General features: G+C 57.7%; 1 protein-coding gene and 1 long non-coding RNA gene across 40 annotated transcripts in view; one reads left to right on the top strand and one right to left on the bottom strand.

Annotated features, from left to right (window-relative positions):
• TSPOAP1 (TSPO associated protein 1) overlaps positions 1–20,945 on the bottom strand; it is a 27,917-nt gene extending 6,972 nt beyond the window's left edge. For 14 of the 39 annotated variants that reach the window (XR_012425588.1, XR_012425589.1, XM_074019176.1 and 11 more), the window contains exons 1-22: positions 19,738–20,945; positions 18,829–18,936; positions 18,439–18,567; positions 17,701–17,880; positions 16,533–17,174; positions 15,643–15,720; positions 15,473–15,556; positions 15,118–15,207; positions 14,822–14,944; positions 14,462–14,566; positions 12,524–12,574; positions 12,104–12,124; positions 11,085–11,289; positions 10,277–10,449; positions 8,451–8,566; positions 8,046–8,155; positions 3,574–4,404; positions 3,257–3,408; positions 2,542–2,919; positions 2,218–2,457; positions 1,666–1,869; positions 241–1,080 (exon numbers count right to left, since the gene is read on the bottom strand). Coding sequence is in view for 37 of the 39 variants with exons in the window: in XM_074019176.1 (XP_073875277.1) it covers positions 241–1,080; positions 1,666–1,869; positions 2,218–2,457; positions 2,542–2,919; positions 3,257–3,408; positions 3,574–4,404; positions 8,046–8,155; positions 8,451–8,566; positions 10,277–10,449; positions 11,085–11,289; positions 12,104–12,124; positions 12,524–12,574; positions 14,462–14,566; positions 14,822–14,944; positions 15,118–15,207; positions 15,473–15,556; positions 15,643–15,720; positions 16,533–17,174; positions 17,701–17,880; positions 18,439–18,567; positions 18,829–18,936; positions 19,738–20,070 (5,193 nt within the window). In the remaining 2 variants the exon portion in view is untranslated. Of the gene's footprint in view, positions 1–240; positions 1,081–1,665; positions 1,870–2,217; positions 2,458–2,541; positions 2,920–3,256; positions 3,409–3,573; positions 4,405–8,045; positions 8,156–8,450; positions 8,567–10,276; positions 10,488–11,084; positions 11,290–12,103; positions 12,125–12,523; positions 12,575–14,461; positions 14,567–14,821; positions 14,945–15,117; positions 15,208–15,472; positions 15,557–15,642; positions 15,721–16,421; positions 17,175–17,700; positions 17,881–18,438; positions 18,568–18,828; positions 18,937–19,737 lie in introns of those variants that run through there. The other 25 variants (XM_005583830.4, XM_015438356.3, XM_005583831.4 and 22 more) reach the window with 17 other exon arrangements.
• On the top strand, positions 16,714–22,058 carry LOC141408792 (uncharacterized). The gene is made up of 3 exons (XR_012425590.1): positions 16,714–16,799; positions 17,646–20,002; positions 20,199–22,058. It is a non-coding gene; the product is annotated as an uncharacterized lncRNA (long non-coding RNA).

Here is a 22,058-nt window from a genome sequence, read left to right as displayed (position 1 = left end):
CCTGCCCAAAGGCCGCAACAGGTGACTAGTGATAGAATATTGTGCATCCCAGTTCTGATCAGCAGAAGCAGCAAAGCAGTGGAATGTGGGTGGGAGGAGGCAGGTGAGGGAGCCCGGAGGCCCGGCCCCACCTCTGCTGATGGAGGCGGCAGCGTGGAATGGGAGCTGCTGGTGGGCAGCAAGCAGGGCCACCAGGCAGCAGCAGGCAGGGGCTGCCCAGGGCGGGGAGTGAGCACGGACCCGGGAGAGTGGCTCCTTGGCTCTGCCCGTCGCACTGCGGCCTCTCCGCTCTGGCTCCCCTTTCTCCCAGGCTGGGAGGGGTGGGTAGGGTTTGGGGCCTGAATTGGCCTTCGGAGGCCCCCTGGGCCTTCCTACGGTTGCTGTGCCCCAGGCCTCCCCATCTCCAGGGTAGCAGGAGCTGGTGATGCTGATGCCCCCGCTGCCCGCCTCCTGCTCCTCCTCCGAGTCATATTCAATGCTGATTTCCAAGCACTTGGGGGAAAGGCAGCTGGCCAGGCCAGGCTCCAGCGCCCGGCCACGGGAGCACCTCCGGGAAGGGCCCAGCCGCCCTCTCCCGCTAGCCTCTAGTCCAGTCCTGGGGCCCTCAATTACAGGGAGGCCACCCCTCTCCCGCGTGGGGCCGGGTCGTCCAGAGGCCTGGGGCCCATTGTTGCTGAGAAGTCGGCTGCAGTGTTCACGGGGATCTGGAGGCCGCCTGCGGCTTGGGGGCTTCTCAGGGGAGCCCCCTCCTCTCCTCCGACTGCTTCCACCAACTAATCCAGGCATGTCCTCCAGGCAGTCTCCAGCCCTGGAGGGCTCAGGAGACAAGGGACACTGGCCAGGTCTTCGGGGCTGACCACTGTCACAGCCCAGCCCCAGCAATGCAGGTTCAGGCGGGCCAGGGTCTTGGGAAGAACAGCCTGCCCCTGGCTTCTCCTTCTCCTCGTCCTCCTCTTCCTCCTCCTCCTCCTCGGGGATGCTAAAGAGCTTCTTGCTGCAGAACTGCTGGAGGGGCAGCTCCAGGATCTGCTCCAAGATCTCCTCATCGCTGTCAGTCTCAGAAAAGGGGTCGGGCTGGGACTGGTGGAGGTGGGGAGGTGGGAGTAGAATGCAGCAGGGAAGAGAGATGTGTGGGGAAGAGGAGAGAGAGCTGTGATCTTTGCCCTCAAACGAAGGCAGGGGTTACGGACAACCCCACAGCCCTCCCACAGCTTCCTCCGAGAGGAAGGAACCAGAGGGACAGTGGCTGGCCCAAAGTCGCACACATATCCAGTGAGAGCCAAAGGAAGAATTAGGGAACACACTCTAGGAACTGTCACCAGCCCCGTGGAACAGGAGCATTGAGGAGAAGACCTCCCCATCCCTTCCCCAGAAGCTACCAGCACAAGAATCTTAGGTGGCACCAGCCTCCCTTGGCCAGGATGCTGTATCTGGTGGGCTGGAGGGAGAGAAGGTGCAGAAATGAGTTCCTCGTCTTCCCCTTTCTTTCCAGGAGGGCAGAGGCCAATCCTGGGCCACTTACTATCTTCTGCTTAGGACAAGGCCCATGCCACAGACCTAGAATGTTACTGGCACTCAGTGGCAGTCAGAGCAGCTGCTGATACACAGTTGGGAGGCCCCAGAGACTGAGGCCTGGGGCCCAGTAGCCCATCCGTACCCTGTTACCTTGGCCCCATTCTCCCTGATGCTGTTGCCAGCAACCTGCTTCTGGAAGGAGCAAGTCCTGGAACCCAGCTCCTCCTCCTCCTCCTCCTCCTCCTCCTCCTCCTCCTCCTCCTCTTCCTCCTGGATGTCTGACAGGTCTGAGTTGCGGCCGTGGTCCACGAGGGAGTTCACCAGATGAACCCCGAGCTCTGCCGCGTCCTCCTTCTGCAAGAGGTGAGGCAAGGCAGGAGAGATAAGGACAGTGAGGGGCACAGGGGGATCCAGGCAGGGTCAGCCCCAGCCACAATAACAAGGGTCCTTTGGCAGAGGGAGAAAGAGCCATGCCCTAAATGGGGGAGGTACACCATGGGTCGGGGGCAGGTGGGAGAAGGGAGATGGGAGCCACATGGGACAGAGAAATCCTAGAAGAAAGACAGACACACAGCACAGCCAAAGGTGTGAGAGCAGGACCAGAGCAGAGGACAGGCAGAGAGGGCAACTGGATTTGGGCTGGCAGAAGGTAGGGAGGCAGGCCCCAATTCTCTGAAGTGACAGTGTGTCCCCAAACCCTACCTCAGCCCTGGGCCTCAGCCCAGACCCTGGGTCTCCTCCTTGGCACGCCTCGGTATTTGGCGCCTGCTGGGCCAGTGCTCCCTGGGCGGAGCTGGGGGCCGGGCAGGCCTCTCCTGCAGTCCACTCGGCCTCCTGCTTGGCCAGTGAGGGAGCTGCGGGGCTAGGGTCCTTCTCACCCAGGGTGGATGTGCTGGCTGTCCTCTCCTCTGAGGTGCCCAGCACTGCTGCCCCAGCCTCCTCCTGGAACAGAGAGCGCTGAGGAAGGACCCAAGCCCAGGTCCCTCTCCCAGCATGCACCTGCTCCCCTCTCCCCGAACAGGGTACCTGGGAGCAAGGTGCTGGAGGATCCTCGTGGGACCCTTTTGGCATCTCTCTGGAAGGGCTTGCAGGGGGTGCTCCTGGGGGCTCTTGAGTTCCAAGGGGAGCAGGGAGCTGGAGAGGAGAGCTGGGGTCTCCAGGCGCTGGGGAGGCTGAAGCAAGGGGTGCTCTGGCCTCTGGGCTTGGTCGCGGTGAGGGGCAGGAGACTCGGGCCGGCAGGCTGGCTGGAGCCAGGGCAGGAGTGATAGGAGCCGGGATGGAGTCCGCCGACTCCCCGTGGGGCGACATGGTACGCACGACCACCTCACGACACACCTGCAGCAGCTGCAGCTGGGACAACTCCACCAGCACACTGCCTGCCGTGGGCGAGGCCACCTCCATGATCTGTAGGGTGGAGGGGGCACAGGATGGGAAGCAGAGGCTGAGACAGCCAAGTGTGAGGATGTACTGACAGCAGTGGCAGCTAGCATTATGCCAGGTACTGTGCTAAGCCCTCTGCATGGCCTATCTCATTTCATCCTCCTGGCCACATGGCTTCAGTGGTGGAACAGTTCTAAAATCCGTCATGTGCTGCCAAAGCCCATGCTCTTAACCCATCTGCCTCATGGTGCCCAAATGCCAGGGGCTGGGCATCTCTGTGCCAGGTCAGAGAGCCTTGGTCTCTGAGCATAGCAAGAAGGGATCCACCTCCACTCCCAGGGTACAGTGGGCAGGGCCATACCTTCTGCCCATCAGCATAGATGGCATAGCCTGTGACCCGGACACCGTTGGATGTGCCAGCAGCATCGATGGTGACTGGGAGCCAACTGATGATCAAGATTCCAGGGGAGGGCCCAGGCTCGATCTGCACATCCAGAGGGGCATCAGGCGGGCCTGGGGGCAGGGACAAGACCCAGTGATGCAGGATGCTCCCTATCAGAGATACCTGCCCAATTTGCCATTTCTCTGATAATGCAAATAAGATCAGGGTCCCCTTCTTCCATCACCCATGGCCTGGCCTCCTGGGTGTTCTGGACAACAGAGCCCAAGCCCACATACCTGCTGGGAGTGTGGTGAACTGCAGGGTGGCAGCCCGCTGCTCCAGCCTCTCCCAGCCTGGTTCCCAGGGCCCTTGGGGTGGTAGCTGAGCCTCCACTTGGGCCTGATAGGGTGTGCCAGGCCGTAAGTGGCAGAAGGTGGCCCAGTAGGTACTGGGGCTGGCAGGTGGGCACTCTTCCCCATTGAGGTAGATGGCATGGGCCAAGTTGCTATTGCCGGGCACCCAGGTGATCTCAGCAGATGTGGCTGTCAACCGATGGACCCGCAGCTGGCTGGGCACCACTCCAGCCCGGGCACCCACCGCCAAGCAACAGCGCAGTGGGTCGGAGCTGCCCCGGCTGGTCAAGGCCTGGACAGAAATGTGAAGGGGCCCGGCCCGCAGGTCCAGGTTCTCCAGCACAGCCTTGGGTGGCGCCCCAGGCCCCAGGGCCTGCCGCAGCTCCCCATTCACACAGATATGGAAGCCGTGTAGCTCCACTCGCTCAGGAGGGGGTTCCCAGGCCAGCACTACACTGTGGGCCAGCTGCTTGAGGACCACCAGACAGCGGGGGTAAGGCACAGCAGGAGGCTCGCCCAGGCCCTCCGGTGATGGGCTCACACTGAGGTCGTCCCCTGCATCCTCCTCCTCAGGTCTGGGCTGGCTCCGTCTCCCGCTGCTTTGGCCCCCGCTACTGCTGCCACCCCCACCCACACTCAGGAAACTGAGTTCAGGGCCTGAGCTGTGGGACAAATCGGCCAGCTCCGGAGGGAGGGAGGTCAGGAGGTCGTCATCCGACACACGCTCTACAAAATTGGAAGGGACCAGGCCCCTTCGGCCATCCATGAGCTCTCCTGGCAGGAGGAGGGCAGGAAAGGGCAGGGCAGGGGAAGACAGAGAGGAGATAAAGAAAAAATGGTATAGTAAATGTATTTTAGCAACTGCTAGTGGGTGATCTTCAGCATTTGATTCAAATCAACATTTAACTGTCAATTCTTTTAAAAGACAAGAGCTGTAAAGATCTGGATTAGAGATAGGTCTGATAATAGTATTTTGGTTCTACAGGACAGTGCTTCTTCAATTTTAACTTGGATATGAATCACCTGGATATTTGTTAAAATGCAGATTCTAACTCTCTGGATGGGGCTGAGATCCTGTGATTCTAATAAGCTACCAGGTGACACTCGGACTGCGAGGACGGAGGAGAATATCATGTTCTAAATAAGCACGTTGAGTATTTCAAAGTAAAATATCATAATGCTTTTAAAATCATTTTTAACCTACATACAGATAAAGCAAATATGCCCACGTTTTAACAATTGTTGAATCTAGGTGCTGGGTATATAAGTATTCAAACGTATTCTGTACATTTGAACACTTTTGTGTTAAAAATTGCAGTAATAGGGCCGGGCGCGGTGGCTCAAGCCTGTAATCCCAGCACTTTGGGAGGCCGAGACGGGCGGATCACGAGGTCAGGAGATCGAGACCATCCTGGCTAACATGGTGAAACCCCATCTCTACTAAAAAATACAAAAAAAAAAAACTAGCCGGGCAAGGTGGCAGGCGCCTGTAGTCCCAGCTACTCGGGAGGCTGAGGCAGGAGAATGGCGGGAACCTGGGAGGCGGAGCTTGCAGTGAGCTGAGATCCGGCCACAGCACTCCAGCCTGGGCGACAGAGCGAGACTCCGTCTCAAAAAAAAAAAAAAAAAAAAAAATTGCAGTAATAATTTCATAATTTCATATTAAAGTTTTAAAAAATAAGCAGGCCAAGATGAGAAAACTGGCCAGGCATGGTGACTTATGCCTGTAATCCCAGCACTTCAAGAGGCAGAGGCAGGCAGATTGCTTGAGCCCAGGAGTTTGTGACGAGTCTGGGCAACATGGCAAAACCCCATCTCTACAAAAAATGCAAAAATTAGCTGGGAGTGGTGGCACGCCTATAGTTGCAGCTACTCAGGAGCCTGAGGTGGAAGGATTGCTTGAGCCCGGGAGGCAGAAGCTACAAGCTGTAATCGCGCCACCGCACTCCAGCCTGGGCGACAAAGCAAGATGCTGTATCCAAAAATAAAAAAATTCTGCTGATTGGATTTTACCTGGGCCTGAGGAACAGGGGCCAGGGTGCCCCTCAACTTCCCTTTGTGAACAGCAGACATCCACAGAGGGAGAGAGAGAGAACCAACTCAGCAGAGTAAGGGAAGGAATCTTTAGACACAAATGAAGTAAGTGCTAGTGAAAAGAGTCACTTGTAAGTTCTAGAAGGATCAGGACCCCCAGCAGGCCTGCGCCTAGGAGCATGACTGACAGCAATCAATCCAGGCAGCCACCAACGGTTATGTTTTGTTACCAAATGGTTATGTTTTGTTACCTGCGTCGGTTCTCCTGAAGACTTGACAAGAGAGTATTTTAAAACATTTGCTGTTGTTGTTTGATTGAGGGATGTCAAGGAAGCTGGGCACCTAACATGTCATGTCACGGCCAATTTAAAGAAGAAAAAAGTTCTCAGGAAACAGACAGCTGGCAGCTAGTGTGCTTTATTGGGAGGAAGGGGGAGCACGAGCCAGGGCTTAGGGGAGATGGGTGAGTGTAGGCAGGTCTGAGCTGCAGTGGGGCCTGGAGTTTCCCCCAACAGTCATCTGTGCCCCCCACCTCCACCCTCTCTCTCTCTGCCTATGCTAGGAAAAAAAAAAAAAAAAAAAAAAAAAACAGTAAGGAACTTTAAGAAACAAGAGGGACTGTCAATAAATTCGCTGATAGAATAAGCACCGTAGAGGGTTGAAAGGTGGCCACCCAAAGACATGTCCATGTTCTAATCCCTGGAACTTGTGAACATGGCCTTATTTGGAAAAAGAGTCTTTGCAGATGTAATTAAGTTAAGGATCTTGAGAGGAGATCATCCTAGATTATCCGGGTGGGTCCTAAATCTAATGACCAAGTGTTTTTATAAGAGACATGCAGAGGAGAAACACTAAGAGGAGGAGGCGATGGTGACCACAGACACAGAGACTGGAGTGAAGTGGCCATAAGCCAAGGAACAACTGGAGCCACCGGAAGCTGAAAGGGACAAGGAACGGAACCTCCCCTAGAGCCCCCACGGGGGATGCAGTTCTGTGAATACCTTGACTTCAGACTTCTGGCCTCCAGAAGAGGCCAGTGAGAGAATAAATGTCTATCATTTCAAGTCACTCCATGTAATTGTTCCTGCAGCCCTAGGAAACGATCATAAGCTCCAGCACCGTGGAGTGGGAGACAAAGGCAGGAATCTTCACAGTAAGAGGATCTCCAGCCTGCAGGGCTGAAGCTGGAGCCTGGGCCAGAGTCAGGCACATGCTCCAGAAGCCCACACAGCTGAGAACAGCCTAGGTGGCCCAGACGTAGAGGAAGCAGCCCTTTAGCTACGGTTGGACAGGGAATATGGCATCTTGCCCCCGGTGGTCTACGTGCCTCTACATCTATCCCAATTTATCCCAGATCGCAGAGTTCAAATTCTAGTCATTTGTGGTTAGTTAATACTTATGCCTTTGCTGCCTGCCTCTAAAAAAAGGGTGTTTGGGTTTGGGTTTTTGATTTGGGTGGTTTTTTTTTTTCTTTCTTCATTTATAAAGTATTGTTTTTCTGAAACCTTTTTATTAATTCTGATCTTCGTAATGTACCCCTGCAGGAAGCTTAACTGTTTAGGCCACAAAGCCAGGTACCATGGGTCCCAGCAGCTCCTCAAATCACAGGCAGAGGACCCAGGGAAAAGAATCTGAACAGGCACCCAAGCTTCCAGGGTTACAGATTCAGAGCTAAGCCCATTCCTGAATCTCTATACACAGTTGTGGCTCTCGCCCTGCCCTGTCCATGCCCCATCCAATTCCCTACACAGTGCCAAGCTCTCTGCTGCTGATGGACTCAGCCTGGTGGTGCCCAGGCCAGAGCCACCCTGAGAGAGTCTCCCAAGGCCATGTCTTCCGCAGGCCCATGGTGCCCAGTCTCAATGAGGCATCTGCCTTTAGTTGCCTGGTCAGCCCTCTGACTACCCACGGGAGCTGCAGAACCTCCCTGAAGCGGACACCCTGCCTGGGCCCTGACAGCTGCTAACCGCTTGCAAACACCTTCCCCTGGAATCTTTACCCTGATTCCTCCTTCGCGTACCTGACTGGAGTCCAGCATCAAATCTATGCTGCATGCCTGACCTCAGGTGTCACTAGCGTGAAACACTGCCATGCCCTGACCATCCGCACAAAAATGAATCTAGCCAAAATCTCCTGTGACACTCTGTCCACCATCTGGACTATGCTGTCCTGTCCTGCTTGGAGCCAGACCCCCTTCTTTCTCTTTCCCCAATGGCCACTAGGTCTCTGTATGCCTTTTAGCTGAGACCAAAAAGTTAAGGTGGGCTGAGCACGCTGGGCAGAGGGGATGGATGGATGGATGGATGGATGGATGGATGTCTTTGGGAACATGGACTCAAAGGCAGGGGAATGGACAGAATGACCCCCTACTACCTTCCTACCTTCAAAAAAGCCATCCTCATCCATGTTGCCATAGACGTAGATGTACTCGCCAGCTGTCAGCGGAAGCTCTGCTTCTGGATTCTCATTGGGGCCCTCAAAGGGGTTGTAGCTGTTGGGGGAGGCACAGAGGAGGAGGAGGAGGAGAGTGACCTACACTCCACTTCCATGTCCCGTCTTCTCTCTCCCACTGCACTAAGCCTTTATGGAGACTTGGCTGTGGTTGTCCACCACTAGCAAAGCACAGCCCTCACTGCACCCACCTTGGCCCAACTAGGTTATGAGAATAGGTCCATTGTGTCCTGTGCCGCCCCCACCACTTCCAGAGGTCTCTATCTCCTCTCGGCCTCCTCATACACCCCAAATGATGGGGCTGGGCTCGAGGGCAGTGAGGGTGAGGTACCCACCTATAACGCGCTAGGAAGACCTGGATCCTGGCTCCTCCCCGGCTGCCCTCTGGCGTGGCTGGGAGCAGGGAGACACTGTCCGCCTCCAGCTCCTCTACCTCACTGGCTGTGTCCACCTGGGGGCAAACAGAAAGGGCTGGCTCCTCTTCAGGGCCTGGGACCAAACGCCAAGCAGGCAGGTTTCCAGGCTGAGCCAGAGGACCTATGGCTTTGAGGAGGGAAAGTGAGCACATAGCTGCTGCACAAGACCAGTGGCAAGAACCCCCTGATGCTCTCTAAATCCGTACCTGAGACAGGTCCTGGCAGAGCCCAGCTACCCTGGGCAGGGGCAGTGGGGATAACCCAGATCCCTCCGTGAGCCTCTACTGCACCCGACAGGAAATAAAGCCACTTGCCTCATCTCAGAGGGGCGCAGGCCATGCTGGTGTGGGGCGTGGGTGTCAATAGAAATTTGGTTTGGTTCCTTAAAGTAAAAACTCAGCAAAGTTGCCAGGTGCAGTGGCTCACGCCTATAATCCCAGCACTTTGAGAGGCTGGGGAGGGCAGATTGCTTGAGCCAGGAGTTTGAGACCAGCCTGAGAAGCATAACAAAACCCCATCCCTACTAAAAATAAAAAAATTAGCTGGGTGTGGTGGTGCACCCCTGTGGTCCCAGCTACTTGGGAGACAGAGGTGGGAGGATCGCTTGGGCCCAGGAGGTGCAGGTTGCAGTGAGCCAAGATTGTGCCACTGCCCTGCGGCCTGGGTGATAGAGCAAGACCTTGTCTTTAAAAAAGAAAGAAAGAAAAAAGAAACACCTCAGCAAAGCACCCCAACTGTAAATCGCTGGAAGCAAGGAGGCAGAAGGAGCTTGAGAGGTCCCTGCTTCTAGCTGAGTGACAGTGTGTCTGCCGTTCAGCTCTGGAACTCAGAACTTCCTGTCTACTTGCCTGGCCCACAGCCCAGGGCACCCCAACCTCAGGGCACCCCGATTCTCTGACCCTCATTGAGGTTGCTGGGATAGCCTGGGGAACAGGCTGCCTTCTCTTCTCTGCCAGTGCCTGGGAGAAGGGGACCAAGTGGGCAACCTCTCCACGACCACATCCAAAGCCGGCACCACCCTTCTATCCCACGAGGGGGCAGTAGAGGCCCGGGGCTTCATTCTACCACTTTCTGAATGTTTGGCTTACAGAGCTGCTCCTGACCTGCCCCCTCCACCTTCTGGGGTTTGTGGGTAGAAAGAAGGATGAGTTGACAACCAGAGCTATGAGTGATGCCCAGGAACTTAGTAATAATAACAGCTGCCCCCTGTTGAGCACACATCCTCTGTGCCCTGCACTGAGACAGGCATGTTCCTTCTTCATTTAACTCTCACAACAAGCTTAGAAGGCAGGTTTTATTAGCTCCAGGATTCAGATAAGGAAACCGAAGCTCAGAAAGGCTCAGCGACTTGCCTAAGTCAAAGCTGGGATTTGAATCCTGAAACATGTGCTTTCTCACACAACCACCTGCTTTCACTACAGACACTCTTAGGAACAGTCTCTTTATGCAGATCCTGGTGCCCAAGTGTCTCCTCCATCCAGCGCAGCACTCCACAGCCTCCCTGGGCCTCCCGGGAGTGGGCTGGGGTGGCCCCAGGTGCGGCTTGCAGGCAGGCGGCGGAGGGCGGGAACGGCTCCACCCGAGCCCCTCGCCCACAGGAGGAATCCACAGGCCTCCCACCTCCCAACGTGGGACCCCAAAAATCACCACCCAACTCCTGGGGACCCCAGAAGAGGTCAGGGCCACCTGCCCTGCACCCTGCCCAAAACCAAAGCCAGAGCTTCAGGCCCCACCCTAGCACTTACCTCAGGTGTAGGGCATGACTTGGGGCTGTTGTGGATGGACTCGGAGTGGGAGGAGTTGGAAAGAGACTCTGCCTTCTTGGCTGTCCTTCGAGGGACCCCAGTGAGGGTGGCAGGGGCAGGCTCGGAAGACTTTGGGGTGCAGCGCCCAGGGGAGCCCGGCGGGAGGTCAAGGTCTAAAGAGAAGATGGCACGTGGGCTTGGGGTCTGTGGCCTGAGGAGGGACCAGGAGATAGGGTGGTGCTTCTTGGATATGGGGGCCAGGCCCTCCATAGCCGGGCTTCCTTACCAAAAGGGAAATGTTTAGAGAGAAACTTACTAAATAGAGTATAGCTGATTTACAAATACTATTTCACATGATCGTCAAAACAGCTTGATAAGATGCATTTAATTATTCCTGTCTTACAGCTTACGAAACTATGGCCCAGAGAGGTTAAGCAGCATTCTCAATTCACAGTGACTGGCAAGTAAGTGGAGCTGGGACCACCAGATCTGACTGACCCCCAAGCCCCCACTCTTCACAAGACCACACTGCCTGCTACTGACTCCTAGTGCCCAGCCCTCAGCCCTGATCATTCAGGTCCTTTTGGAAGGAGAGGAGCAGCGGCCCACGATGCCTGGGCCAGACTCTGGGACAGTCACTCCCCCGGGCTTTATTTTCCCCCATCAGAACCTGGTTCTAGCCAGGCACAGCCCCAACCTGCTGTGGACTTTGGATGAGTTGCTGGCCTTCTCTGATCCTGAACTCTCTGCTCTATACAAAAGCCCAGGCCTGGGGATTCCAGGCCAATGCCACTAGGGTCCACCTTACCTTTGGGGCCAGACCCCCGGCAAGGCCGGGGAGTGGAGCAGCAGCAGGGGGGTGGCGGGCGGTCTCCAAGGGTCCCGCAGTCCAGGGCAGATGTGAGCAGATCCAAGGGGCCCGGGTGCAGGCGGAAGGCCTGGAGTTCCTGTGCCAGGAGGCTGAACTGCTCGGTTTGGCTGCGGCACTGTTCCTCGAGCTCTCGAACCCGGGCCTGGGCCAAGACCCACCATGAGCCACCAGGCCCCTCAAAGCTGCCCAGTGCCAGCCTGTGCCATCTCTACACAGCCCTACACTGGGTTTCAGGTCAAATCCATCCACCCCGCCCCAGACCTAGGCACCAGCCTTGCCTTGGCCACCCCACGGCCCTTAACGCATGAGAGCTGAGGGTGAAGTCCTGGGCTGTGTCCTGGGACATCTTCACCCCAGCCCCCTCCAGAGCCAAGGCCGGGGCCTGCCACACAGTCACCAACCCTCAGGCCCTAGGCAATGGCACTTCTGCCTCTGGCTGCTTTCTAGGCCAACAGGGATCATTCCCACCCCATCATCACCACCATCACCGCAGGAGTTTTCTCAGCTCCACCGCTCATCACCCTCCCATAGTCAGCAACCCAAACCCCTTCCCTGAGACAGGTGGGCAGGAAATGCCACAGGAGAGCCAGGGATGTCTTCATGATGGGAATGGGCCAATGCCCGGGAAGTTTTCTCAGGTCTGAGGAGAGTCCCAATAGCAGGGGCTCTCTCCGGCCTCTATGGCGAGGCTCCTAAGTTAGACTGGCGATGACCTTCCTCATGATCAGGGTGTCTAGAGAGGGGAGGCCCAGTGTCTGACAGACACAGCGGCAGGCCTGGGACGAGGGGACAGCTGCACATGTCCTGTGGGAACCCCATCCCCTCTGGATTCTCAGGTCTGCTCCCAGTGACACCCCCTCTGCTGGATGAGAGAGTGGGACTGCCTAGGCCCTGAGGGAGGAGATGCAACCCAGCCAGCCTAGAGAAGTGTGGGGAAGCAGAGAACGAGGCGCTACCTGCATGGAATCCAAGGTAGACTGTTGCAGGAAAAGGAAGCAGAGAACAGGTTAGCACCCTGAGCACTGTGGGTTGCTAACCCAGAGAGGGAGGGGGAGAAGGGGGCCTAAGTGGACATCACCCAGTCAGCTCCCTGGACTGACTAGCAGTTCCTAAGCAGAAGGATATCTCAGGGTAAAGGCACCTGGGGGTGGCAGCAATGGGAGACTGCTGCCACCAGACTTAGGAGCCCCCTGCCCAGCCATGCCCACCCTGAGAAATAGGCCAGTGGTGAAGGGGACTCCCCCAGGCCCTGGAGCATTTAAGGGCCCCTCTTGCAACCCCTCTCCCCACCACCATAGTCCATTCCAGCTCTATCTGGAGCTCCCCTGCCTTCCTCCCAAGACGGTGGAACTGGGGGCCACTTCCAGGCGCCCTACCTCCAGCAGCTGCACGGCTCCTTCATGTTCCTTCTTGGCTTCTGCCTGGGCCTACAGGTGGAAGGAACCAAAATGCTGGAGGGAAGGAGAAGGAATGGGGTGGAGTAGAGAGGGATGCAAAAGAGGGAGGGTAGAAAGGACAGAGGCAGGGGAGGAAGAAGCCAGTAGAAAGAAAAGAGTAGGGAGAGAGGGAAGAGGGATAGGGAAGGGGGAGGCTGAAGAGTTTCTCCCTCCTGAACACCCACCCTGAACCATACCTTAGACCAGAAGGCAAAGGGGTCCAGGAGGAGCGTGGCTGAGTCTGCTCCCCTCTTTCCTGAGCAACCATCCTCCCGGTTTCCCTCCTACCTTTCTGGATGCTCCTTCTCAGCCTCTTTTGCCTGCTTCCTGCCCTCCATTTTGAATGTTAGGGTTCCCCTGGACCCAGTGCTGGGCCCAGTTTATATTGTCTACTTTCTCCCTAGGGCTCCCATCTACTCATGCAACTGAACACGCTGATGGCTCCAAATATGTCCAAGACCAACTTACCCATAACCCCAGGCTCATGTATCCAGGTGCCTGTGGACAGTTCCCCTTGAATGTTTAACACGTAGCTCAGACATGACCCGAATGGAACTTAGCACTTGGGATGCCCTACCTCTCTGATCCGCTGCCCCTTCATCCTTCACCTCGCAGAGCGGGAAGAGCCCCACCTCCACCAGAGTTTATACAGCAAATGGCTGACAGAGAAGGGGTTCAACTGGAATCCCACGGGGAGTCTTGTCAATTCTTTTTTTTTTTTTGAGATGGAGTCTTGCTCTGTCGCCCAGGCTGGAGTGCAGTGGTGCAATCTCAGCTCACTGCAAGCTCTGCCTCCTGGCTTCAAATGATTCTCCTGCCTCAGCCTCCTGAGTAGCTGGGATTACAGGCACGTGCCACCATGTCAGGTTAATTTTTGTATTTTTGGTAGAGATGGGGATTCATCATATTGGCCAGGCTGGCCTCGAACTCCGGACCTCAAGTAATCCACCCGCCTTGGCCTCCCAAAGTGCTGGGATAACAGGCGTGAGCCACCATGCCCGGCTAGAAGCTTGTCAGTTCTATCTCTAAAACATAACTCAAACCTGGGCACTTGTCTCCCCCTTCGCTGCATGCATCCCTGTCCAGACAGCCACTATCTCCCTCCCAGGCCACTGCCCAGGCCCTGCTCCACGCCCACTCCCATAGTCCACCCTCCACAATGCCACAATTGTCACCTCCTCAGGGAGGCCTTCCCTGATGACCTCTAAAGTGGCTCCTCACCCCATCCCAGTCACTCTGTCACATTACCCTGTTCTTCTCCACCACTGTGCTCATCAGTGTCTGAAATCAGCTCACTCATGGATCTGCTAATTTGCTGACTGCTCAGGGACCTGGTCTTTGTGATCCTGTGACTCAGATCATGCCACTCCCCAACTTAGGATCGTTCAGGAGCTTCTAACTACTCACAAAGCAAAACACCCAAACTCTTCACATGGCCGTTAAGGCCCGACAGGATCCGGTTCTTGCCTACTCCCACCATGCTGCCCATCCCTTGCTGTATTCTAGCCACACTGGTCTCAGGCTTCTCCAGCTCTTCCCTGCCACAGAGCATGTACATATCTATGCCTCCTGCCTGGCAAGCTCAATTGTCACCTCCTCAGGGAGGCCTTCCCTGATGACCTCTGAAGTGGCTCCTCACCCCATCCCAGTCACTCTGTCACATTACCCTGTTCTTCTCCACCACTGTGCACATCAGTGTCTGAAATCAGCTCACTCATGGATCTGCTAATTTGCTGACTGCTCAGGGACCTGGTCTTTGTTCCCCACAGTCTCCCCAATGCCTAGCACCGTGCCAGGCACACAGTAAATGCTTGTGGGATGAGTGAGTAGCAAAGCCGGTGTCCGGCAGCCTGCCAGTTTCCCTCACTGCCGCCCCACCTGCTGCAACCTCCGGACCTCCTCCTGCTTCTCCCGCAGGCTGAGCCGAGCCTGTTCATGCTCCACCTCCAGCTGCTGTCGCCGCTGGGCCACCTCCCGCATGTGCTGAAACACAAGATCCGAGTCAAGGCCAGAGCCCCCACTTGGCCATTTCTAGAGAAGATCTAAGATGAGAAAGCCTCAAACACCGTCTGCTCCAGATTCCTCTATTACAAAGGAAACTGAGTCTGGAGACGGCAAGGGGCTGCAGCTCCAGGCCCAGCCCTCAGAGCTAGTGCCCCTCCCTAAGCATATTCTGCTGTCCCACTTGCTCCCTGTGCCAGGGCCCAGCACCCTACCCAACCTGCACCATCCCCTCACCTTCAGCACTTGCTCCAGGCTCTCCAGCTTGCTTTGCAGGCCCTGGCTCTTGCGAAGGGCTGAGTCCCTCTCCTGTGTCACCCCCAGGAGCTGGCCCCTCAGCTCCGCATTCTCCCACTCCACCTAGTGAGGGGGCAATGGCAGGGAGTTGGGTGGGTGAGCCTTGACCCACCAGAGCCCTCACAGCGGGAACAGTCCCCTACCTCTGCTCAGGGGTCGGGGAGAAAGCCCCTTGGCTGGGGACTGGGGCTCTGGTGGGAGCACAGGTCTCCACAGCACTTGGGTGGAAATGGTACCTGCTCCTTCTCTGTGACTCTCCCACTGAGCCGGGAGTTCTCCTCCACCAGGCGGGCATTCTCATTCTGCGCTTCTCTCAGCTGCAGTTCCTGAGCAGGCAGAGGAGCTCTCAGGAGGGGGCCCAGCACCCACATTTCCCCTCTCCCCGCACAGAGGACCCTGCCCTCCTCCCAGGCAAGGCCTTCCTCCCCTGCTGGAACCTGCACCAGCCAGGAAAGGAAAGCACCGAGGAGCAGGAGGGAAAATGTGTTCTTGAGGGCAGGAGGGGCGGGAGCAGAGCTGAGAGGGAGCCCACCACCTGGCTGGCCAGGGCAAAGGGAGGAGCTGGCCTCTGGGTTGCCCTCAAGAGCTCACCAGCTCCTCACATCGCCTCTGTTTTTTCCGGGCTTCCTGCTCCAGGCTCTCGCATTTCTTCCGCTTCTTGCTGAGCTCCGATTCCTGTTGGGTCAGAACCAAGGGCTCCTCATGCGGGAAGGTACATCTGCCCACAGCAGGCTGCCTCCAGCCCTTGACCTAGGACTTACCAGCTGCTGCACCCTCTGCTCTTTCTCTGGCTCCCCTAGAATCACGGGTAGGTTGTCCGCATCCTCCTGGGGTGTGGCCTGGAAATGCCCAGGGGCAAGGGGCTGGCACCTGAGAACAGGGCCCCAGGGCAGCCTGCCCCAGCCCAGCCTGCCCAGAGCAGGTTCCCACCCCATCATTCAGCCAGCAAGAGATCCCTGCCTAGGAAGAGCACAGAGGGGTACTGTCTGCCCATCCCCTCCCATTGTCTCCAGCTGATGTATAAGTACAAAGGCTGCACCCCTGTGTCCTGGAGCTGTAAGTGCTTTGAGATCCTGGGACCCACGTGTGCCCTGGGAGATGGGTCCTTTATCCAGGCCAAAGCTTTCCCTTTTTAGCTTCCAGCAGCAGCCCTGCTCTGCACTCAATAACTGTCCTAGGTGTCCTTCAGCGACCGGCAGAGAATTAGGAGGCTGCTTGGGTCCCCAGGGAAGTGGTGTTCCCCAAGACAGGAGTTCTATATCATCCAAATCTGGGCTTGGCCTAGAGCAGCGCAAGCCCGGCCAGACCCTTCTCCTGGCTTCCCCAAAGCCCACCCTGCCACACCTTCCGTTTATCCATACAAACTTTGGGGAGGACAGGTCTTAATGGGAGGTGCATCTCCCTTCCAGGGCCAGCCAGAGGGACAAAATCTGAGCAAGAAGCCTCCCCCCACCCGGAGGTCTTGGTCACTATCAGATCACTACCCGGTCTCTCCTCCCAGCTCTCTTCCCAGAAGGAGGAGGACCTATTTGCTGCCCACCTAGGATGATGGAGAGAAGCCAGACCCCTAAGTTCTGGGGGTCCGGAGCAGGTCCCTGGCCCTCGAATCAGGGGCTGCCTAAGTCCCCCGCTGAGTGAGGGTTGCCTGTACCTGGAGCCGAGGCGGACGCACAGCCGCCCCCGGGTAGCCGGGGCCAGGCCTGGCCAGCCAGGCGGACGCTGACTGGGGCGTCCCCGCTCTACGGCGGCGGCTGGAGGAGGCGGCGCGGGCTGGGCCCCGGGCGGCTGCCAGGGCAACCAGGGATTTGCGGCTGGGCCGTACCACTGGCAGCGCGGCAGGGGCGGCCGGCCGGGCCCCGCTGGGCGCAGGCCTATGGAGGGCGGAACCCTGGAGCCCCCAGGGGAGGGCACGGCGCAGGTACGAGCGCGGGAGGCTTGGAGGTGGACCCTGACCAGGACGGGAAAGCTCCCCAGTCCCTGGGAGTGCGCACACCACCACTGGGTCCTTGGGGTTCTGAGCACGGTGCAGGGGAGATCCCGGTGGTCGCTCCCCGCCGCCATCTGCACGCACCCACACACCTGCCCTTGCGCCGGCGCTCACCTCTCCCGGGGCCCCGGGAGCCGGCGCCTCTGCTCTGGCCGGGAGAGCAGGGCCCGGGGGCCGGGACGGCGGGCGCGGGGGCGTCTCCCGCTGGTTGCGCAGCGCGATCTGCCTCTGCAGCCGCAGCACCTCCCGCTGGGACTCGCGCAGCAACCGATCGAAGTCCCGCACGTGGAGCCACTGGGGACCCTCCTGAGGTTGGGGGACAGGGACAGGGAGGGGAGTCAGGCCTAACCCTTGCCCGCCCCATGCCATCCCCTGGAGAGCCCTTCGCCTTGCTGGAGGGACTCCAATGCGCGGGAGTGTGCACACCCTCACAAGCGTACATGCCTGGTTACATGTGCATGCGTGTGTGGCCACATGCTCCCGCGAGCCCCTGTGCGGACATTCTGAGTAACTTATTTCTTGGGTGCTCTCAATGTGCCCAGCACTGTGCTAAATGCCTTGTGAACATTTACAGGGGATGTGTGGATGCATACAGCCAGACCCACTGGCACACAGCCTCAAGCCTGGAGCACAGAAATGCCCAGGTCTGGGAGTCATGGCTCCACCCCCTTCTCCCCTCTCCCACCTGGGCCGTTGCCAGGGGAACCTACTCCCAGCAACCTCCACCCTCCCGTTTCATTTGCATCTTATTAACATCTTGTCCGCATCCCACAACAGGCAGATAGCCCTGTGCAGGGCTGAGCTGGAAGAGGTGACCAGGGCCTCCTCGCACCTTGCCCACCAGGGTGAGCCTGGCCTGCAGCTCCCTGCACTCCCGCTGCAAGGCAGCAATCTGCTTGTCCTTGGCCAGCAGTGCACTGGCTGTCTCACTGAGGTCCCGGGCTCGCTGGCGGGCTAGGGCCTTCCGACACAACTCCAAGCTGGCCCCCGGCCGGGGCAAGGGGGCACTCACCTAGCCAGAGGAGGGGTAAGGCCAATGGTCACCTGAGGGCTGGGGCACTTCTCCCACTCTTCATCTCCTTCCTCCCAAAGGAGGAGTTAGCATGAAAACCTAGCGGGGTGGCCACCTGCTTCCACCTTGACTGGGGTCTCAGAAGGCCAGCAGCCTCACTCTCCCCCATCCCAGCAGTCGGAAAGGATTAACTCTACATCTGAGTTTAGGATCAAAGGATGCTGCTAATTTGGGGCTGCCACTGTGATGGGTCTCATCCCTGCCCCCACTCCAGCTCTATACCCTGAGATGAGCTCAGCAGGAGCTGCCGCCAGCACCAGCACATGGTAATCCAGAACCCTGCTCCCTGCCTGCTCAGGAACCTCCCCACTACAGCTCCAGAAACCTTTGGCCTCCTTGCCTGGCCAGCCTCTGCCCTTCCTGCACCTTATCCCTTAGATTCTTGCTTTCCTGGGTGCTGAGTCTGTGACTCCCAAGCTTCAGATAGCCCTCAAGCCCAGCCCTGGCTCCCCTCTTCCTTGGTCGCCCAGCCTCCGCCCAGCAGCCTCCTGTCCTCACCACCCTCAGGTTCGTTTCCTGCAGCTTTCGGGCCCTCTCCTCCAGGCGCTTGGCAATGACCGCCAGCTCTGCGTTCTTCCTCTTCAGCCTCCGCACCTTCTCTTCCGTCTCAGGGAAGCTGCTCTTCCTCTGACAAGGGGTCAGGCAGAATTGGGGCATGTAGGGAGCACCCCACAGACCCAGTCCTAATGACCCAGGTCTTGGGTTAGAGCCCTAGGCTCACAGTGGGGTCCTTGGCAACTTTAGGCAGGGGTTCACCCTCTCTAGGTCTCAGCATTTTGTCACCTCCATGGAGCCCCCACTTGGAGAGATGTTCATGGGGTGAGGAGGACACTGAGGCAGAGGGCCTGGCTCCAACCAGAATGCAGCACCCCAGTCTCCAAGCCTCACCAGCATCTGGTTTTCCTCCTTAAGGATGGCACAGCGCTGCCGCAGCTCCCCCAGGGCCCTCAGCAGCTCCAGATTGGGCCTGTCCCCAAAGCCCATATTCAGCTTGGCCTGGCATGGGAAAGGACCAAGGACAGCACCTCAGAAACCCATGTCACCCAGCCAGAACCTTCCATGTGGAAGCATCCCCCATCCATGGTCCAAGGAGACGTGGAGATGAAACGGTTTTGCCCCACATCCCAGGTCTTCAGAGAGGAGCAGAGGAGGCCTAGGAGAAGGAACTGTCCAGTCCTTCCTGTCCACATAGGCGCCCCCAACCCTGGCACCCTCCTGCTCCTCCCTTTTTCGTCCCACTCCTGCCCATCTTCTCCTCCAGGGACGTGCCAGCTAGAGCTCCCACTCCCATCCCTCCAGACTCCCCTGCCCACCCCCAAAGTCCTGTTCCTTCCCTCTTCTACAGGAGCCTGCTCACACCCACCCCAACCCTGGCTCAGCCCAGCACCAAGCCCCCTCCCTTCATTCTACTTCCTCTGCACTGATTCTCCGTGCACCTCCACACTCTCCCTGTACCCCCCAGCCCCCAAGGACAGACAAACTCATGGAGGAAGAGACACAGACAGACAGACACACTGTCAGGGGGAGGCACAGAGAGGGACGGGGCAGCAGCAGGGCCAGATCTAGACAGACAGGCAAAGAGGGTCAGAAGGACAGGCAAATGACGAAAGAAATGGAGCCCCTGAGATTCCTGCTTGATGAAGAGAGGACAGATAGCCACAGAGACAGACCCACAGACAGGCCAAGAGAGGAGAGGTGGGCAGTAGGGATCCACACCTCGCCTCACCTCCTGGCCAGGCTGGAGGACACGGTGAGAGACCCCACCTTGCAGACCCCAGCCATCCACAGATCCCTTACCTTCGGGAAAGCCTCTACTTCCTCATCCTCTGGCCTCTGGCAGGCAGGTCCAGAGCTCGATGCTTGCTGGCCCAGGCTGGGCAGACAAGCCTCTGCTTCTTCAGGGTCAGTGCCCCCAATGGGCCCAGAGCTCCTGGCTCCTTTGGGCTCGGAACTCTCCTCAGACCTCAGTTCTGGAAGCTGCAGAGCTGCTGGAGGAGTATCAGCGACACTTGGGACTGCATCGCCAGGTTCACCCCCTCGACCTGGAGTCCAGCTCTGCCAGGTGGGCAGTGCCCATGGCTCCATGGCTCCAGGGTTCCCAGGCCGTGGGAGGGTTGTCAGTTGCTCCATGGTACTGCCAAGGGTCCCCAGAACCTGGGCCAGGGGACATCACCCAGCCAGGTGGGGGGACTGGCGAGGGTCATGCCAGGCCAGCCCCGCTCCCCTCTGAGCTCTTGCTTCACCGACACTCCATCCAGGGTTGGCTGAGCTCTTCCCCACCTACAAAGGAGGCTGCAGAAGGCGCCAGGGCTGCTGGAGCTGGAGCCAGGGGTATGTGAGCTATGTTTGCTGGTGGCTCTGTGTGTGTGCGCGAGTGTGTGGAGGAGCGAGGGTGTCCCCGTGGGGGTGGGGAGGATGTGCAGAGGCCACTGACAGCTGCGCCTGGGTGAGGGTGCGTGTGTGTGTCTCCAGGTCTGTCCGTGCAGGTCAATGTTGTCTCGTGTGTTGGGAAGATGGGTGCCCCCACTTCTGTGTGTTGAGGGGGGTGGTGCTGTGTGTCACTGTCTGCCCATTTCAGAGTTGCCAGTTGTTTCTGTGTGTGTGTGGGTGTCTGTATTGCAGGGCTGTGGCAGTATGTGATGCTGTCACTGGTTGTATCTGAGTGTGTCAGTGTCGTGCAGCTGTGTGCATCGTTGTCGTTGTGTGTCTGTCAGTGTCTGTGGGTCTGGCCTTCCGTCGCAACCCCTCAGCCTGGCCAGGGTCTTCAGGAGCTGCTGGGGGTGATCCCCAGTGGTCCTCTGTGGTCCTTTATCTCCGGCTCTGCTCTCCGCTGCTGCTCTCTCGCTTGCTGGGTGACTGGGCTGGTCCTAAGGAGGTCTGGGTCGATGGGCTGCTTGCCTCATAGTCTCAGCCCCTGCTGGCCTCAGCTCTGGGGACTGCAGGGGTCCCTTACAGTCCGGGAGCCTCGAGATGGTGGGCTCCGAGGAGGGCTGAGCCTCAGAACTGCGGGGGGTGAGCCGGGGAGAACCAGCCTTCCCCTCCTCCTCCTCCTCCCCTCCCACCCACCAATAGGAAGTCGGCTGCTGGTTTCCATGGTGATGGCGCTGGACTGGTGGGTTGAACCGGCTGACAGGGTCGGGGGACAGAAGGAAGAGCAGGTTTCTCACGGGATGTCAGCCCAGGGCTCCCACATGTGGCCTCCCACCCTCATCTTCACACATTTTCACACCTTCCGGAGTACAGAGGCGAGCGGGGTGCAGATGGTCCTCCCCACATCGGGTGAGACAGAACGGGGGAGGGTATGACAGAGATCCAGCCACAGAGAAGGGCAGAACTAGAAAAGATGGGACTTGAGATGAAACAAAGAGAGAGAGAGAAACCAAGAGAAAGAAACCAGGACGACAAGCAAAGAGACAGGTAGAAATAGACGGAGAGAATTGCTTCCGCTTCCTCCTGGCAGATTGCACTTGGTGGGCAACCTGACTGTCCCAGGCCACCAGGGAATCCCACATGGCCTGTTGGGTTGGCTTTGCCCTGAATTGCCTGGAAGTTCACCTTCTGTGTAGCCTTAGACCTTGTTGCTTTGAAAAAATAATTTGGGGGACAAGGACGTGAGAATCCCCCCAGCCAGGAGTCAGCCTATATCCAGGGGCAGGGGTCTAGACAGAGTCCCCAGAGACAGGGGTGTTGGGAGAAGCCCCGAGAGGCAGCCCCTCTCCCCTCTGAACCCGGGACTCATTAGACAAGCCAGTTTCAGCCATGGTCGGAGGCCCTCGTGTGGCACCCCCACAGAATAGCAGCAGTGATACTGAACCCTGACTGACTGTGGGCTCCACCCAGGCAAGAGCCAATGGAGCTGGAGGTAGCGGGTGCATGGGGAGGAGTGGACATATTCACTTCCCTAAAGCAGTGTGTGGGTCGACACGCACGCCACTGCATGATGTGTTGCTGATGTTTAGGTCAGAGTATATATGCATGCCGTTATGCACATGCATGTGTATAGTATGCATATAGAGAATAGACATATCTCTATTTCTGCATATGTGAAGGGGCCATTGTGTGTATATGTGTGTGCTATTATGTGTCTATGGGTCACATAATAAAACAAGAAAAACACA

Source organism: Macaca fascicularis, chromosome 16 (genome assembly GCF_037993035.2).
Source record: "Macaca fascicularis isolate 582-1 chromosome 16, T2T-MFA8v1.1".
Lineage (NCBI taxonomy): Eukaryota > Metazoa > Chordata > Mammalia > Primates > Cercopithecidae > Macaca > Macaca fascicularis.
Note: the sequence above shows the minus strand (reverse complement) of the source record. Positions and strands in the feature narration are given on the sequence as shown.